General features: G+C 37.2%; 1 protein-coding gene across 1 annotated transcript in view; it reads left to right on the top strand.

Annotated features, from left to right (window-relative positions):
• The window catches only part of LOC126471256 (ankyrin-3-like), a 636,759-nt gene that overhangs the window by 464,965 nt on the left and 153,231 nt on the right, over positions 1 to 18,563 (top strand). The window contains exon 20 of the mRNA XM_050099375.1: positions 112 to 336. Coding sequence (XP_049955332.1) covers positions 112 to 336 — 225 coding nt within the window. The remainder of the gene's footprint in view (positions 1 to 111; positions 337 to 18,563) is intronic.

The raw sequence follows: 18,563 nt of genomic DNA, 5'->3' as shown, positions 1-18,563 counted from the left end.
CTCTTATTAACCTCAGACAGTCAGAAAACCATTTAGTCTATTTTGTGAAAATAAACCCATATTTTTAAGATCTCAGGAGCTGAAAAAAAATAATTTTTTGCAATGTTGCAGTTTCCTGGTAAGTTTCCTTGTGGATGCAAGGGGAGGAGCAATGCGTGGTTGCCGCCACAGTGGCGTGAGAGTCATTGTTCCACCACGGCGGGCAGCAATGCCAACACGTGTCACTTGCCGCTATTTGAAGAGGGACAAATTGACACATCCACCACCTTTAATGGAAGGAGAGGCATTGGCAAGTCGAATTCTAGAGCTGGGTCCAGTTGGTGCAAAATTTTTAGGGTGAGCGGACAGATCTACATTTTATTTGTTACAGTCACACAGTAGAAACACTAATTTAATGAAATTATGTATACAGATAACAAATATGTAAATCTGATGTGCTAATGAATTAAGGTGCTGATGAAAAAATGGATAGTGAACTCCAGATGATTGATAGGGCATATTAGTTCAGTTTATGGAATTTTTGACTTTTTGTCTATCGTTTGCCAGTGTGTCCTATCAAAACTATTGACATAATTTTTGTAAGCTGCCTACTAATGTATTAATTGACTCTGTAAGCAATTTAAATAGGGAAAACACCAATGTTAGTGCAGAAAACTTCCTATAAAATAATCTGATGTGTGTGTGTTTGTGTTTTTGTTAGTTTGTTTTGTTGTTGTGAAAACTAAATATTTCTGCAGCCATTTTGACAAGTAACAGTTGCTTTGTTATCTAACTATACTTACAAAACATCTGTTCATCAGCACAATCAGAAAATCACTGACAAGAGATAGCACCAAGAAACAGAAATATAAGTATAAGGATAAGTTGATTACTACAACACAGTTATTGAATTCCTCACACTTAAACAGTTATTCCATGGCTTTCTCACTATGTAATGACAGAATGAAGAATCTTTTAGAAACTTGCTGTATTATGTAAACTGTGCAAATAATGTATACTATACATGCTACTGAAACTGCTAGAAGTCTTTAAACAGAAACCAGAATGTGGCTGCATAGGCCCACACTTATTTCCTTAGATGACATTTTGAATCTGGCAGATATTATGAAGGATCCATAAAAAACAACCTAAAAACATAATTTGTACCCTGCTTGTCACAAGATGCCAGATTTCCCAGTAGTATACAATGATTTCACGAGGAATCAGAATGAGGAATGCATTCACTTGGTTTCTGTTATTTAACATAGGAACAGAAATAACCTTTAACATTGTTTAAAACAGAACTGGTTTAATATCTATACTACCAAAAACTCTTGTACTTCTTTATAGCTATAAGCATAATATATTCTAAATAAATTGTTTCCACTTTTTTTACTAATAAGATCTCATCAGCTATAAAACTAAGTTTTGGAAGCCATTAACAAAAAAAAAAAAAAAAAGGCTCTAGTAGGAACCTTTTGTGATCTCCTGAAAGCTTTTGAAAAAGGCAGAATATTATAGCTCAATTGCAGTGTGCCCCAAGACTCTGTTTGAGGTCCACTGCTATTTTATTTTATTTTATTTTTTTTTATTTGGTCCTGTGACATCTTGTTTGGATATAGGACAAGTCAAAATACGATGCAGAGATAACATTACAAATTTTTCATGTAAGGACAACAGAGAAATTAACCATGATTTCACACTCAGCCTAAGTAACATTTACTACATGTATAATTGATATCCCACAAATGAGTTCTATAGACAATACAGTTGGTCAATACATACATATGAACACATTTATAACAAAAGGCAACACAGAAATTAATCATTACTGTATATTTCGAATGAGTGTAAGATTTTTTTCATCAGACTGAAGATTGTTATGCTAGCTTTAACCCAGCACTTATCCCCAGATTGTTTTGATCTACAATTCTTAAGTTTTCCTTTGTCCAAGACCACATGTAGATTTGTGTGTCGCTTTGAAGTTCTAGATTTTACTGTTTGTGTTGCTTGTGCTTAATATTTAATTACTCTTTTGTATTGTGATGTATTGAGAAATTTTGAACATTTACAAGTGCTGTGATAAACTCGTACTGCTATTATCAATTGTAGGCTTAAATTTAATTGTGCTCTTTTAAAATTTTTGAGAACAGTAGGCCTGTCCTCATTTAAAACAGCCTTTTTCTAATTTCATTGTAAAATTACGTGAGAATAGCTTATTTTTGAGAATTTTTGGACGCTTAAGAAACTAAATCCATAACTTACAAGTATTTTGGATATATAACTTAATTCATAGCAAATCAGCATTTGTGGTTCACAGTTCCACTAAAGAATGCCTCATGCCTGAATTTTATTGTAAATCACTGCAAATAAACATGTGTTTTTGAGAATTTTCAGAATCACCATTGTCCTTTGCATAATCTATGAGAAATTTGCAATAAATTGGCGTTTGTGATTTAGATACTGTACCAGATATTGTTACTAACATATTATGTTGCATCTGGTTTTTCCTTAAAGAAGAGTAGCCCTATATATTATCTGCATTTATCTTATATTAACCCTGTTTTTGAGCTTGATAACAACTGTAATTAATCTCAAAACATTTTAGGAAACTAGTAATTTTTACAGCAGGTTTCTGTATTGCCTTAATAGAAATCTTGTTTTGCATATTTGCTTCAATTCTTATTGGGAATTAGGAATTTAAACCAACAGATTAAAAGGTACTAGTGGGCTTAACATAAAGTTATTTGTTCATTACCGTGTAACACATTGCACCAGCCAAAAGGTGGCCACACTGTGAATGCTGTTCACAAACACAGGACATTAGCAAGCAGCTGGAAATCACCCTGGCTACTATCAAACAATTGGCAGCTGCTGCAAATTGGTGCCTTGAAAGAGTTCCCAAGTGTCATGTACCTGTGATACTGGTACCAGAGGTACTATAATGAATTCTACTCTGTAAATGATGAAAGTCTATATGAATGCAGCTTGCCGCTAACTTGGTGTAATGTTTTGTCTGTACAGAAGTGTATCTGTCGCCTTTATCGCTCTTTCACCCTCACACATAAATCGGTACAATAAAGTCAGCGCTTCGTGTTTTCTTATTAGGCTGATCCGTGAAAAGACAGACAAACAATTATGCTAATGGAGGATTCTGAGTAATTTCTCGAATTTCATTCGCTCTCTCTCTCTCTCTCTCTCTCTATCCTTTATCTGTGTACAGTTTAACTATATTATTTACGTGAAATCAGGCTAGTAGAATCTCTGGTGGAGCCCTTCGTCTTAATATTCAGCGGCTGGCTTGCTAGAAAAGATCTTTACATTTGTTATTATTATTAAGCGCTGCATTCAGTTGGGAAAATCGATCGTTTGAACAATTCGTTCAGTTTACGACAGATCTAAAATTTCAGATGTGGACTAAGCCTTTTTGGACGATTTCAAAAAACTCAGAGATTCCAGGCTCTCTTCGTCACAGCTGAAACTTCCCAATTAATTACAGGGCCCAGACAATCATCAATGATTCAGACAGAGAACTCATTCGTCATTCACTCTAGAATAAAATGGTCACAAACCTTCTTTCTGAGGAAAATTGAATATTGAATCCATTTTCGTACATGTTCCTTTTCTGTTGGTTCCAAGTCTCATGTAATTTTCTTTTACAGGGTTTTCTTTCTCTTTATATATCACGCTAGCGGCACAAACTTCCTAGCTCGCTTTAGCGCGAAGACGAGTAAATAAATCTCTTTTAGCAATCCGATAATCTTCCAACCAATACTTCCGAAGCTGTTCCTTTTTCCCACTATAATAACCATGGAGCATACATTTCTGTACCTCTGTTGTTCCAAAGAATAAACGTACTAGAAAAATACCTTGGCGTCGACGAGCTGTCGGCGCATATATTACTAGAAATTCTTATCAGATACTTTTCAAACGTAAATACATGTGGATGATTTGGTTGACCATTATTAATTATTGCGTGGTAGAGGGTAATTTTCCGTGGGGAGATTACAATGCCCCTCGCAATGAGCGAAGTTTGTGAGCTCAATTTTGATTCACCGAACACACTTCGCGAGCTATCTATTAGCGTGGATAACCCGGAAGTGATGATTGTCAGTCCTCCGACTGAAAAAGAATATTATATTTGAGACAGATGAAGAAAAGAAATGTTGAAGACAGAAGAAATGAAGAGACCGGTACCGCGGCTGTATTGCTTTTACGTGCATCTAGGTGTTATATTTGCTGTGCACAACCAAGGAAGATGATCTTTCATGAACTGATGTCAGGGTCTACCCATTCGGGAACTTTCTTAAGCAGGGAAACCTTGGAAAACCTCTTAAGCCTAGACCCCCAGCCTACAGTACATAGAAGATAGGAAAGCCTGTAGAAGAAAAAAAAATATAATTTTGAAATAGATCTCTAAAGGAAAGACCGGGATCAATTTGTATCCCGATTTGGAGAAGAGTGGTTTGTGCCTCTAGCAAAAAAAAAAAACGTTTTACAATAAATAACGTGAATTCTCGTTTTACAATCTTGCTCCTGGTACAATATCTTGCGGTGCTAAACTCCCCCGGGTCTTGCATGTCCCCGACGTCCACATTTGTAGTCGGTCTTCTACGCGGCCCCCTCTGTAGTTGATCTTCTACGCGGCCCACAATGGGAAGAGTAGAAGGAACAGGGATACTCGAATTCACATGCAACATTCATTCCAAAAGAATTAGCAATGACCAAAAGGGAAACTCTTCCTGTAAGAGAACTGATTAGGTTGCACCGTCCAAGATTCTCCTTTTTGAAAGCAAAATCCTTATGGCTTCATGGATCCTTTTTGTTACGACGTACTTCAAGGAAGTCAACCATTAACTAATGATGTTGCCAAAAGCATCATCCGATTTACTCCCTTTTGAATACTCCTTCTGACTTTGCCTCCCCCCTTGTGCTTATAAGTCCAAAAGTTCTAACACATTTTCTATCACTGATTTGTTCTTCGTAATTTAAAGGATTCATGTAACTTACTATAGATTTTGGATTCAAATCATCGAATAATGGAAAGTGTAGTTCATTTTATACCAAGACATCATCTATATTTCCTTGATAAGTCATATAATTTAGCTATACTCAAAACTTTTTATTCTAAATACATATATTTCTTCACTTGAGTGCTGAAATGTAAAAGTTATTAGCATTGACGAATGTGGATTCGCTTCTTTCAATTACTCTCTGATTCATACGGTGTTCATCCATGCTCATATATGGAAATGGATTTTTCACACAAAATTCCCAAACGAACACGAACCATTAAATTACTACTGAATCTATGAATATTATTTTCTTTAATCATTCATTAATAAATTAAAAACTCTTAACTTCTAATTATAACACCTATTCCTTTTAGAGTTCAACATGAATCAGTTTATCCTCGCGTTTGTTGCGAGTCTCTTACAAAGCATATCTGTATCGTCTATATCGATTTTAACTCTCGCGCCAACGTCAACTGTTTTGCACGGGGAATTATCTTTGCGGCGTTAACCGTCACTCACAATTCACTGCCACAACACATCCCTTCACTCGTTTACACATCTCAGCGTACACATGAGATTATATATGAATATTCACTCGGAACCTCTTTTGATTATTCAACGTCATTTACGGGAAACATTTCATTCTTCTTGACGGTCAGTTAGATCTTTAATCATTCTTAATGACATTAGCAATGCTAAAGTTCTATGTTCACCCAAACCACAGGTGAAGCCTATCTCCACTGTCTTCTTTACAACACTTGATATTAATAGTTAGTCACTATTTCTATACTCTATGTCACTGATTAACCATTTCAATTTAAAGGTTTCTATCACTACACACACACAGTTTATTATTATGTCTTTTTTTTTTTTTTTACGAGCATTCATTTCTGTCATTCGGAACACCATTCCTCACTATCTTCTACTCTTCATTATACTTTTTTAAGTCGTTATGAGAAAATAACCCTTTTATTTTGTTCGATCCCGGGTATGCTTTTGGCACGACCAACAATGGGGAGCAGTATGGGCTTGTAGAGGGTTCGATCAAACCCCATTTCAACATGCGATCTATTTCTTTTTGAACTTGAGCCTTTATCCTCCAGGGAACAGGATAGAAAGTTCTACAATACGTTTCGTGCGACTTAACGTAGAGATGGCATATGTATCCCTTAATAACTCCTGGCCTTTCATCAAACACGTTTTCATACCCTAATAATAATTCTTTGAGCTGCTTCTTCTGATCTTCAATAATGCAGTCGGATTCATTTAACTTCTCATACACTAATTGACCGAAATCTCCTTTGACTTGTAACTCATTCTTTACGTGCTGTTTAGAATTTTGTGCAGTCCTGATTACTTGCACACTGATCCCACTATTATATTTTCTGGTAAGGCTTTCCTTTTTCAACAAGTCCAACTCAATTTCTTGTTTATTTACATTTAACCAAATTTTTCCTGTTTTAAAATCTATTCTGCATCCGTATTGACGTAGGCTGTCGACTCCTATAATGCAGTCTACCACCAAATTTTTTACAACAAGGAATGTGCTTAATATTGCTGCATTTCCGACTTCTACACTAAGTAGTGACTGCACTTTTACATTAGCCGATCTAGCCCCAACGGCGCCTATTATTCTGCAATTTTGAACTGGAAAAATTGCTACTCTTCTTATATTTCTGATCTTGTTGAATAGAGCCTCCGAAATAACATTTGTGGTTGCAGCTGTGTCTAAAACCGCCACTATCGGTACAGTCTCTAAAATGACTTGCACTTCGGCTACTGCCACCTGTTCCTTATCCTCATCTTGGGGTTCTAAGTCCTCGGTCAATTCATCTGCCAGTAATCGTCCATCATTATACGTTAGCATGGGTACACATATCCTGTTGCCCCTCAACATATTGTTGACCGCTCCTCCGGGGCACGAGTGGGTCCTTACAAGTTTGTTGGATTTTGATTCGCCTGGTGGTTGACATCGTCCGTCACTTCGATAATTACCGGTTGATTCGCAGATGTCCGTCCCCACTGATGTTGGTTATTTGAGTTTATTCCCCCCGGTTGATTCCACTTTCTATTACCGTTATTGTTCCACGCTTGCGGTCTGAAATTCCTTTCGTTTCCCCATACGGGATTGTATCTTTTCCCATTCCTGTTGTTCCTTGGATAGCCCCTCACAAGACTATTGCCGGTATTATTGTTGAGATTTTGAGGGGTTTCTCCACTATTTATCGATCTCTGTGCGTTTACTTGCCTACCATTTGGCGGAGGTTCTATGTCCCTATATTGGAATCTGTTGTTATGGGCTTTCTGGTTGTTCTCTTCTATAATGTCTATATGATCTAACGTCGTGAGGAACGACTCCAGGTCTTTATCGTTGCCGTAAATTAATTGATTCCGTATACTAGTTGGTAGTCTTGCCTTAAGTATGTTTATTATGTCTGGCAAAGGCATAGGTCTGTCCCAATATCTAGTTTTATTTATATATTTTTCAAAATACTTCCTAAGGCTTCCTTTTGAAAAAGAGAATGGCTCTGGGTAGAGCACCTCCTGCCTTAGGCGTTCCTGTACCCCTTCTGACAAGAATTTTGCTAAAAACGCTTTCTCAAAATCTTCATAGGTCGAGCAAACAGAAGTCATGTCCGAGGCCCAGATCGCCCCCGAACCTTGTATATACCCAGTCACGAAACTGATCTTCTGCCACTCCGACCAATTTCTGGGTAGTACTCCTCTAAAACTTCGAATAAAAACAATCGGATGGACCCCCCTTTTGTTAGTGTTAAAAATCTGAAATTGCCGATGCTTTAGCAGTTTTTCTTCGGCATGGCAAAGGCTTTCGTAATCTCCGTCAGATAAAACTTCATGCGAACAACTAGCTCGTGGCAATTTAATATTTGAGTTACTCACACAAGTCGGTATCATGTGCGAATGTGCAGTAACTGGCTCTACAGACGCTGCCAACTTCTGCTGCTGGCCTGTATTCATTTGTTCTGAGCCTTGTTGTGAAACGCGTATTGACTCTGCTATCGTTTGTTTCCAATGCTCGAAATCAGCCCCTAACTGCTGTCGCACTTCCTCGAGTCCTTTCGCAAACAAATTCTCTTCCTGTTTGCCACATAGACTCTGGAATGCTGCTTTAACATTTTGCTCAACGTTTTCACACATTAGCCTTTTGTTTTCTAATGTGATTTCGGATAATTTACCCGTTAATACACTAATTTGGTGGTCTATAACGTCCTGACGTTCTGTCAGATGTTCCACACTTTCCTTTAGGTTCGTCTGCGTACGTGCCAATTCAGGAAGTTGCGCAATTGCACATGACATGGCATCTTGCTTTTGTACTAACTGCGGAACCATTTCCATCTGTTCCCGTACGGTATCTATCTTAATAGCCACATACTCATTCATTTCTACACGTATGCGTTGAGTAGATTCCTCACATTTAGCTTTCACCAATTCTATTTGTGCAGTTAATTTTCGTTAAGTCTCTTCGGCCTGATCTTTAAGTTCCTTTGTCTTCGCCTCTATCCGCTGCTCTAATTCAGAAAAACTGTCGTGTAACTGCTGCTTAATCTCAGCTTTCAGATTTTCCTGCCCCTCATTAACTGAGGCGAACTTCGCGTTAATGTCAGTTTTCAAATTTTCCTGCCCTTCAGTAACTGAGGCTAATTTCGTATTCAAATGATTTTGCCCTTCAGTAACTGAGGCTAATTTCGTATTCAAATGATTTTGCCCTTCGGTAACTGAGGCTAATTTTGTATTCATATTATTCATGGTCTCAGTTAACATATGCATCTGCCTCATGATAATGACCAATGGATCTAATCCATGTTGCGTACTTGCTGTTACATCTCCAGCCATGTCTACCGGGCGTTCTATTGCTCTATCTGTCGTGATCAGTTCTACAACACTTCTTACTACCTCATTATCATCAGTGCTAACAGCTGAAGGCTGTTGTGTGTTGCTCTGCTCTGCTTGACTCATCTTAAACATTGCCCTAGTTAAAACCATATAAATGTTCTACAGTCAATATGTATATATCTCCCTTCACACAAGAATACTTCTGTGGCTACTTTCTTATAGTACTTATACAGGTAAATGCAACTAGGGCAGGTCAATCAATCTACATCTGGCATGAGCACAATTAGTAAATGTTCAAATCTATGTCTACTTCCTCAATACTAGCAAGCTTTAATAAAAAATTATAGATCTGGCCTTTTTTCTGCGCCCAGCGTGCTGCTTTTATTTGTAGATGGACTTAATTTGCCTGTGAGTATTTCTTCTCTTTTCCAAGTTAAGTTGTCTCGTCGTAGTTCACATGAAACAGAGAACAAAATTATTTTAACAACGTCCAAAAACGTGTCCTGTCACGGATTGGCCATTATAATGAATTCTACTCTGTAAATGATGAAAGTCTATATGAATGCAGCTTGCCGCTAACTTGGTGTAATGTTTTGTCTGTACAGAAGTGTATCTGTCGCCTTTATCGCTCTTTCACCCTCACACATAAATCGGTACAATAAAGTCAGCGCTTCGTGTTTTCTTATTAGGCTGATCCGTGAAAAGACAGACAAACAATTATGCTAATGGAGGATTCTGAGTAATTTCTCGAATTTCATTCGCTCTCTCTCTCTCTCTCTCTCTCTGTCCTTTATCTGTGTACAGTTTAACTATATTATTTACGTGAAATCAGGCTAGTAGAATCTCTGGTGGAGCCCTTCGTCTTAATATTCAGCGGCTGGCTTGCTAGAAAAGATCTTTACATTTGTTATTATTATTAAGCGCTGCATTCAGTTGGGAAAATCGATCGTTTGAACAATTCGTTCAGTTTACGACAGATCTAAAATTTCAGATGTGGACTAAGCCTTTTTGGACGATTTCAAAAAACTCAGAGATTCCAGGCTCTCTTCGTCACAGCTGAAACTTCCCAATTAATTACAGGGCCCAGACAATCATCAATGATTCAGACAGAGAACTCATTCGTCATTCACTCTAGAATAAAATGGTCACAAACCTTCTTTCTGAGGAAAATTGAATATTGAATCCATTTTCGTACATGTTCCTTTTCTGTTGGTTCCAAGTCTCATGTAATTTTCTTTTACAGGGTTTTCTTTCTCTTTATATATCACGCTAGCGGCACAAACTTCCTAGCTCGCTTTAGCGCGAAGACGAGTAAATAAATCTCTTTTAGCAATCCGATAATCTTCCAACCGATACTTCCGAAGCTGTTCCTTTTTCCCACTATAATAACCATGGAGCATACATTTCTGTACCTATGTTGTTCCAAAGAATAAACGTACTAGAAAAATACCTTGGTGTCGACGAGCTGTCGGCGCATATATTACTAGAAACTCTGATCAGATACTTTTCAAACGTAAATACATGTGGATGATTTGGTTGACCATTATTAATTATTGCGTGGTAGAGGGTAATTTTCCGTGGGGAGATTACAGTACCCCAAGTACTATCCTCTCCTATGCATCCTGTCTCCTCTGCAGAAAGCAGCGATCTGTCACTCATCCACTTGACTGTGAGTGGCATGTCAGTGGTAGATCTAGCGTCCTGTATGGGGTGAACAGGACCAAGGGGGACTCAGGGTGTTGTATTGATTCCCCTAACCAACAAGTTTGAAGTGCTATTTTTCACTGAAACTGAGTCAAAAGCACTCACTTCACATGTTTTGGTAACCCCTGTTTTGTCCAGTGTCAAGAGGGGGCAAACACATAAGAGTAGGGGTCTATTAATCATAGGCAGTTCAAATGTGTGGTGAATAATGGTACCCCTTAGGGAAATGGCAGCAAGGAACAGGAAAGGAGACCAGGTGCACTCAGTGTGTCTGCTTGGTGGCCTCATTCTACATGTTGAAGAGACTATTCCAGCAGCCATTGAAGGAACAGGGTGCAACCAACTGCAGATTGTGGTGCACATTGTAACAGATGATGTCTGGCATCTTGGCTTCAAGGTCATACTTGAGTCATTCCAGTGATTGGCAGAGAAGGTTGAGAAGACCAGGCTTGTGCCTGTAGTTTCAATGAAGCTCACAATCTACAGCATTTTCCTCTGAACTGATCATGGCCCTTTGGTTCTGAGTCAAGTGGAAATACTAAACCAGAGACTTTGAAGGTTCTGCGACAAGCTATAATATGACTTTCTGGAGTTGTGCCATAGGGTTGAGAACTGTATGGTCCCCCAAAATGGGTCAGGTATGCACTACACATCAGAGGCTGCTACTCAGGTAGCTGACAGTGTTTGGTGTGTACACAAGAGTTTTTTTGATTAGGCGACTCACCATCCAATCCAGACAATGATAGCTGTAGGAAACCTGAGAGTATCAGTGTAAGATCTAATGAAATGCCTCCTACAGGTGAAAATATTAAAATTCTAATGGTAAACTGCTGAAACGTTTGCAATAAAGTGCCAGAGTTTGAAGTGTTCATGAAATACTGTGAATCTCAAATAATCGTAAGTACAGGAAGCTGATTGGAATCTGTAATTGATAGCAGTGTGATTTTTGGGGAAAATTTAAGTGTATATTGAAAGGATAGGAAAGTGGTAAATGGATGTGGAGGTGGTGTATTTAAATCCACTAAGATGGCAATTGGAGCTACATGTGAGGTTGTTTGGGCAAGACTCAGTATTATGGGTCGGCATAAAATGATAACTGTATCCTTCTATCATCCACCAGACCCATCTCCTGATGTAACCAAAACCTTTAGAGAAAACCTCAGTTCACTTGTACATAAGTTCTAGAGTGTAATCATTGGTGGATATTTTAATCATCCAACAATCAACTGGGAAAATTACAGTTTTGTTAGTGACGGGTGTTATAAGGTATCCTGTGAAACATTATGAAAAGTTTCCTCTCAAAGCTTCCTAAAACAGATAGTGAGGAACCCCACTCATGATGGAAATATATTGGATCTAATAACAACAAGTAGACCTGACCTCTTTGATGATGTCCAAATCAAAACTGATATCAGTGGCCATAATGTGGTTGTGGCAACATTGATTACTAAAGTAAAAAGGACAACTAAAAGAAGCAGAAATACTTATATGTTCAGTAAACTAGATAAAAGATCAGTAGTGTCATCTCTCAGTGAGGAATTTGCAACTTTCAGCACAGGGCAGGAGCATGTAGAGGAACTTGCGAGAAGCCCCTATTCATAATAAACCTCCAGAAGTGTCTCAGTATAGCTGGTGAGTCTGTAGATGGTCATATAAGGGGCATACAATATTATTAAGCCAGACCATCCTTGAACTGACTTAGTGAGCCATCTCAGTATTCTTCCTACCTCTTATGTGGAGATGCTGTCATAGTTTTATGTCCCCTTGCAGAGCCGCAGCAGCACTACTGTCTATGTTTTAGATAATGAAATAGGAAGAAATCCCTCCCCCTCCCTCTCATGCAAATAAAGTTTTACACAGGTTGCAATTATGGTGTTTTTATTTAAGAAATACCATAAAATGAACTTGTACACACTGATTATAAGCTAAATATTAATGGTATGAGAGCATGGTATACTGCACGACTAGATCAAAAGGCATTCTACTGACTAGGAAGAAATCCCTCCCCCTCCCTCTCATGCAAATAAATTTTTACACAGGTTGCAATTATGGTGTTTTTATTTAAGAAATACCATAAAATGAACTTGTACACACTGATTATAAGCTAAATATTAATGGTATGAGAGCATGGTATACTGCACGACTAGATCAAAAGGCATTCTACTGACTACTGCTGACTATGTCAGGCAGTCTGTAACTTGAGTATACAATTGGTATAGTTTGTATAAGATCATACATCTTTGGCTATGTCAAAGTTATTCATTTATTTATTAATATCAACTTTTCCTGGCATTACTGAAAGATAGGATTTATGACCCGTAGACTACTCCTAACATCTGACTGGCAAAAGCCAACTTTTGTTAGCAAATGTTTATTAATAATTACTTGATTCATGCCAGAATAAATGTACGTTCCCTAGATATCTCTTTGCTGATGTCACAAGTTATTTCCACATCGGCATCTCACCCCACTTGCTCTGAAAGAGCCAGATGGCCACTCTGCTGAAAACAAAAATAAGGCAGTATGGAAGATTGTGAAGCAGGAAACTGGTACCAGGAAAATGAATCTGTCAAACTTGAAAATCAAAGAGGAAGGGACTTTAATAAAAGACCCAATATAATTGGCAAACTATATAAATGATTATTTTAGTAGCATAGGAATAAAATTACAGGAAAATTTTCTAACAGCCCCTCAGGTCAAAAAGCCAAATAATGGTGTATCACACTCAATGGTGTTATTCCCTACAACACAGGAAGAAGTCTATAAAGCAGTCAGCAAACTGAAAAACAAAAACTCAGCTGATCTGGATGAAGTCCCCATTCTTATAATTAAGGACTGTATCAAGAGCCTACTTCCACTTTTAGTTGATATTATAAATCAATCTTTCAAGCAGGGCTACTTTCCAGACTATTTAAAATATGCGAAATTACTACCTCTCTTCAAAAAAGGTGATGCAGGAATAATTGAAAATTATAGGCCAATTTCTCTACTATCATGCTTTGCAAAAATATTAGAAACTATTATGAAAGATAGGCTAATCAATTACTTAAATAAATACAACTTACTGTCTGTTGACCAGTTTGGATTTCGATCAGGGAAAAGCACAGAATCAGCAACAGCACACCTCACAAAACACATTCTAGAAGCATTAGATAAAGGGAACTACACAACAGGTATATTTCTTGATCTAACTAAAGCGTTTGATACAGTAGACCACAACATATTGTTAAATAAGTTAGATGAACTTGGAATTAGGGGACTTGTGAAAAAGTGGTTCCAGTCATATCTAAAAAATAGAAGACAGATAACTGAAATCTCACATATTTCAAGTTGCTCAAACTATATTGTAAAGTATACTTCAGACCCAAATTATGTAAATATAGGTGTCCCACAAGGTAGTGTCCTTGGCCCAGTACTATTCCTCATTTACATAAATGACTTCCCACAGAGCGTCAAGCATGGACAAACAATATTGTTTGCAGATGACTCAAATGTTCTAATGAGTGACAAATCACCAGATGCACTAAAAGAAAAAGCCGAACAAACACTAAACAGTGTACGTGAGTGGGCATCCAATAATAAACTAACACTAAATCTTAAAAAAACAAATGCTGTTAACTTCTATGTCTGCAAAAAACCACACTTTAACAACTTTAAGTTAAACAATGAAACTATAGAATGTGTAGACTACACAAAATTTCTTGGTATGCATGTTGACAGTCAGTTAAAGTGGGAAGAACATATTAAAATACTTAGTAACAGAATCGCTACAGCATGCTATGCTCTGAGAATTCTGACTGCAGTTTGTGATACTACATGTGTCAGATCTGTATATTTTTCTTATATCCACTCTGTTATTACCTATGGAATAATATTTTGGGGAGTCAACAGTAAAAATATTCAAATAGTTTTCAAATTACAAAAAAGAGCAATTCGTATAATAACCAAGAGTGGCAGTAGGGCTCACTGCCTTGAACATTTCCAAAAGCTGGAAATCCTAACTGTCCCCTGTGAATACATTTTTCAAAGTGTTATGTATGTAAAAAAAAATATTGACTGCTATATGAAAAATTCATTAGTACACAGCTATGAAACTAGAAACCAATTCAATCTGCATCTAGAGAGGAAAAATAAAGTTAAAACTCAGCAGAGCTTGTTGTACAATGCTGTTAAATTATATAATAAATTACCCCAAAAAATAAGAGATATTGACACAATCGGACAGTTCAAAACAAAACTAAAATTTTTTTTATTAAATAAAAGTTATTACGCAGTAATGGACTATCTGAATTAAAACATGTAGTGTAATTAAAGTAGCCTGCATTGTAATACATGAGGAAATAATTATGATATGTAATCAAAAATTGTACAGTACTATAAGAAAATTACAAATTACGTAAGGATATAAAACTAATTTAAGATACCTCAAAAATGTGTGTAAATACTAATTTTATGTGTATAATTGTAGGTATATTGTATTGTATATGTTTTTGCTGACGAAATCCACACAACGTAAATTGTTACATGGATTAATAAAGAAATCAATCAATCAAACCACCTCTGCTAGCCAGTGTGGGAACCTACCATTCGTTCCTTACTCCATACATTGTGCAGCTCTGATACATTCACTTCACATATGTGAATTAACAAAACTGGAAATAAATTCAAGTGCACTGTTATTGCAAATAAGAGTTACCTTACAAGCTATGGCTCAAGTTTAAAAGAATAGTTGACCATGCAATATATGGATACATTCCCAGTAGAACAGTTTGTAATGGGAGGAAATGTCCATGGTATACAGGCACTGTTAAGAAACTTCTAAGAAAGAGATTACTGCATAATAGGTGTAAAACAAAGCATATGGCTATAGATAGAGATGCTGAATGAAATGCCTTTGGCTACCAAGAGAGCAATGTGTGGTGCCTTCAATGACAACTGTAGCAGAATACTGACAAATGATATTTCACAAAATCCAAAAACTTCTGGTCATATGTAAGGTCTGTTAGCAGCACCAAAGTTAGTGTCCAGTTCCTAGTGGATGAGACAGGAACTGAAATTGAGGATAGAAAAGCAAAAGCTGAAATCCTTAACTCCAGTTTCAAATGTTCCTTTACAAAGGAAAACCTATGAGAATTGCCCCAATTTAATCCTTGTACCACTGAAAAGATGAATGAAATAAGTATTAATGTCAGTGGTGTTGGGAAACAACTGAAATTGTTTAAACTGAACAAAGCTCCAGGGCATGATAGAATCCCTATCAAATTGCACACTGAATTTGCAACTGAGTTAGCCCCTCTCCAAACTAAAATCTGCTGTAGATCCCTCGAACAAAAAACCATGTCCAGTTGTTGGAAAAAAGTGCAAGTCACACCTGTCTACAAGAAGGGGAGTAGAAGTGATCCACAAAACTACTGTCCAATACTCTTGACATCAGTTTGTTGTAGAATCTTAGAACATGTTCTGAACTCGAACATAATGAGTTATCTTGAAGAGAATACTACCTTAACGCCAGCCAGCATGGATTCTGAAAACACTGATCATGTGAAACCCAACTCACACTATACTCATTTGACATACTGAAAGCTTTGGATCAAGGTACTAAGTTATATGCAGTATTTTGTGATTTCACAAAAGCATTTGACTCAGTACCACACCTGCACTTATTGTCAAAAGTATGGCCATATGGAGTATCAAGTGAAATTCGTGAATAGGTTGAAGACATGTTGGTAGGGAGGATGCAGCATGTTATCTTGGATGGGGAGCCATCATCTGATGTAGAAGTAACTACAGGTATGCCCCAGGGAAGTGTGTTGGGACCCTTGCTCTTGATTTTGTATGTTAATGACCTTGCAGACTATATTAATAGTAACCTCAGACTTTTTGCATCTATAGTTAAGCACTGTCTGAAGGAAGCTGCATAAATATTCAGTCAGATCTTGATAAGACTTCAAAGTGTTCTTCAGAAAAGTGAAACTGTATGCTTCACAAAATGAAACAATGCAGTATCCTATGATCATAATATCAGTGCGTCACTATTGGCATCAGCCAACTCATACAAATACCTGGGTGTAGCACTTTACAGGAAGATGAAATGGAATGATCACATAGGATGTCACGGGCAAAGCAGGTGGTAGACTTCAGTTTATTGGTAGATTACTGGGGAATTGCAATCAGTCTACAAAAGCGACTGCTTGCAAATCACTCGTTTGACCAGTTCTAGAATATTGCTAAAGTGTGTGGGACCCATACCGAATGGGACTGACATGGGATATAGAATGTACACAGAGAAGGGCAACATGAATAGTCACAGGTTTGTTTCATCCATGGGAGAGTGCCATGGAGATACTGAAGAAACTGAATGAGAAGACTCTTGAAGATAGACTGAAACTATCCTGAGAAAGTCTATTAACAAAGTTTCAGGAACCATCTAGGGATCTTCTACAATTCCCTATGTATTGCTCACATAATAATCATGAGGATAAGGTTAGAATAATTACCACACATACATAGGCATTCAAACAATCATTCTTGCGCACTCCATACCTGAATGGAGCAGGAAGAAACCCTAATAACTGGTACAATAGGATGTGTAGATGTAGGAAAGGTTATGTCAAAATAATACTTATATGTACCAAGAAAGTTATTGAACATTTTATTTGTATCCATCTCTTTGTTCACTTCATCCCCTGTGTCTCAGCTTAGTAAGTAGTGGAAGTGTGTAATGTTGCTGTCACTGAAGTCCCTACACTCACTTACTTATTTTTATAGTTGTTCTTTTTGCTGAAAATAGCTCCAGTATTACCAACAGAGCCTCATGATCACTCTAGTCCATATTTATTACTTTACTGTTATATGGGTAGTAGGTTTCTTGGATGAACATTTGGCTTAGGGCACCTTCATTGTTTGAAAAGATTCTTGTTGATATCTTTGCAGTGAGGATTAGGTTGATACTCTTTGACATGCATGGTATCTTGTCTCTGTGATTTGATGGTTTCAAAAAATCTGTGTTGAAGTCACCACATATGATCCTGTTTTTAGTTGGCTCTGACGTATTTAAGAACATTTTCAGGTTACAAAGGTAGTCTTCAAAATTTGTGTCGGGGTATCTGTATACAGTGACAATCACTAGGTTGAAGTCAGAAAGTTCAATGGTTGTTATTTCAAGATCATTTTCATTTATCAAATCAGGAAGAGATTGGATTGCTCTATGCTTTAAATTCTGCTTTACATGTTTGTAAAAAGATCTGCAGAATTAATTGCCTTCGAGGAAAAGAGGAATATTTGCAGTATCAATTTGCTCTTTCCCTTGCCAGTGTTCAGCTATGCAGATTACATCAACATTTAGGTTGGATCCTAATATTACTTAAAGGTCTTGTAACTTGTTTGTTAAGGATTGAATATTGTGACACATTGTATTTAAATATGGAAAGCTGATTTCGTGTTGTTTACTATTACTATTGCTTTTATTAATTTCTTCTGATGAATAACTTACCTTAGATATGGTCATGTCTCTGTTTATCTTGTTGACTTCCTCTTCTCTTTCTGGTTTCCTCTAAAACATTGTTTAGATTGTTTGGAGACATTGGTTTCTGTCTGCTCTGTGAAATTCTTTTAGTTGACAGTGCTGGTTCTGCTAATGCTGGAGTTGGATCTGCTACTGTTACAAATGGTTCTGCTGCTACTGCTGCTGGTATCAGAGCTGGCTCTTCTGTTGATGGAGCTGCTGCTGCTTTTGTTGATGTTTCTGTTACTGTTCCTGATGCTTTTACTACTTTCAGGAAAAAAATTTCTGAAGCTGTTTGTTTTAAAGCTAATGGAGATTAGCTGTTCATCACAAACTGGTCCTCTTCACATACAATATCTGGCTCTTCTTTTTGTGTTCCTTCCATGGCAGGTATATTTACTGAGTATTTATGCTTGGAAGAATGGAATAGTTGTGGATAATGGCATGTTGTCATTATGTTTGTTGACTCTGTCCAACATTTCATTGATTTTCCCATAGAAAAATTT

The sequence above is a fragment of the Schistocerca serialis genome, chromosome 3, assembly GCF_023864345.2.
Source record: "Schistocerca serialis cubense isolate TAMUIC-IGC-003099 chromosome 3, iqSchSeri2.2, whole genome shotgun sequence".
NCBI classification, from domain to species: domain Eukaryota; kingdom Metazoa; phylum Arthropoda; class Insecta; order Orthoptera; family Acrididae; genus Schistocerca; species Schistocerca serialis.
The sequence above is the reverse complement of the archived record's forward strand: the minus strand, read 5'-3'. Positions and strand labels throughout refer to the sequence as shown.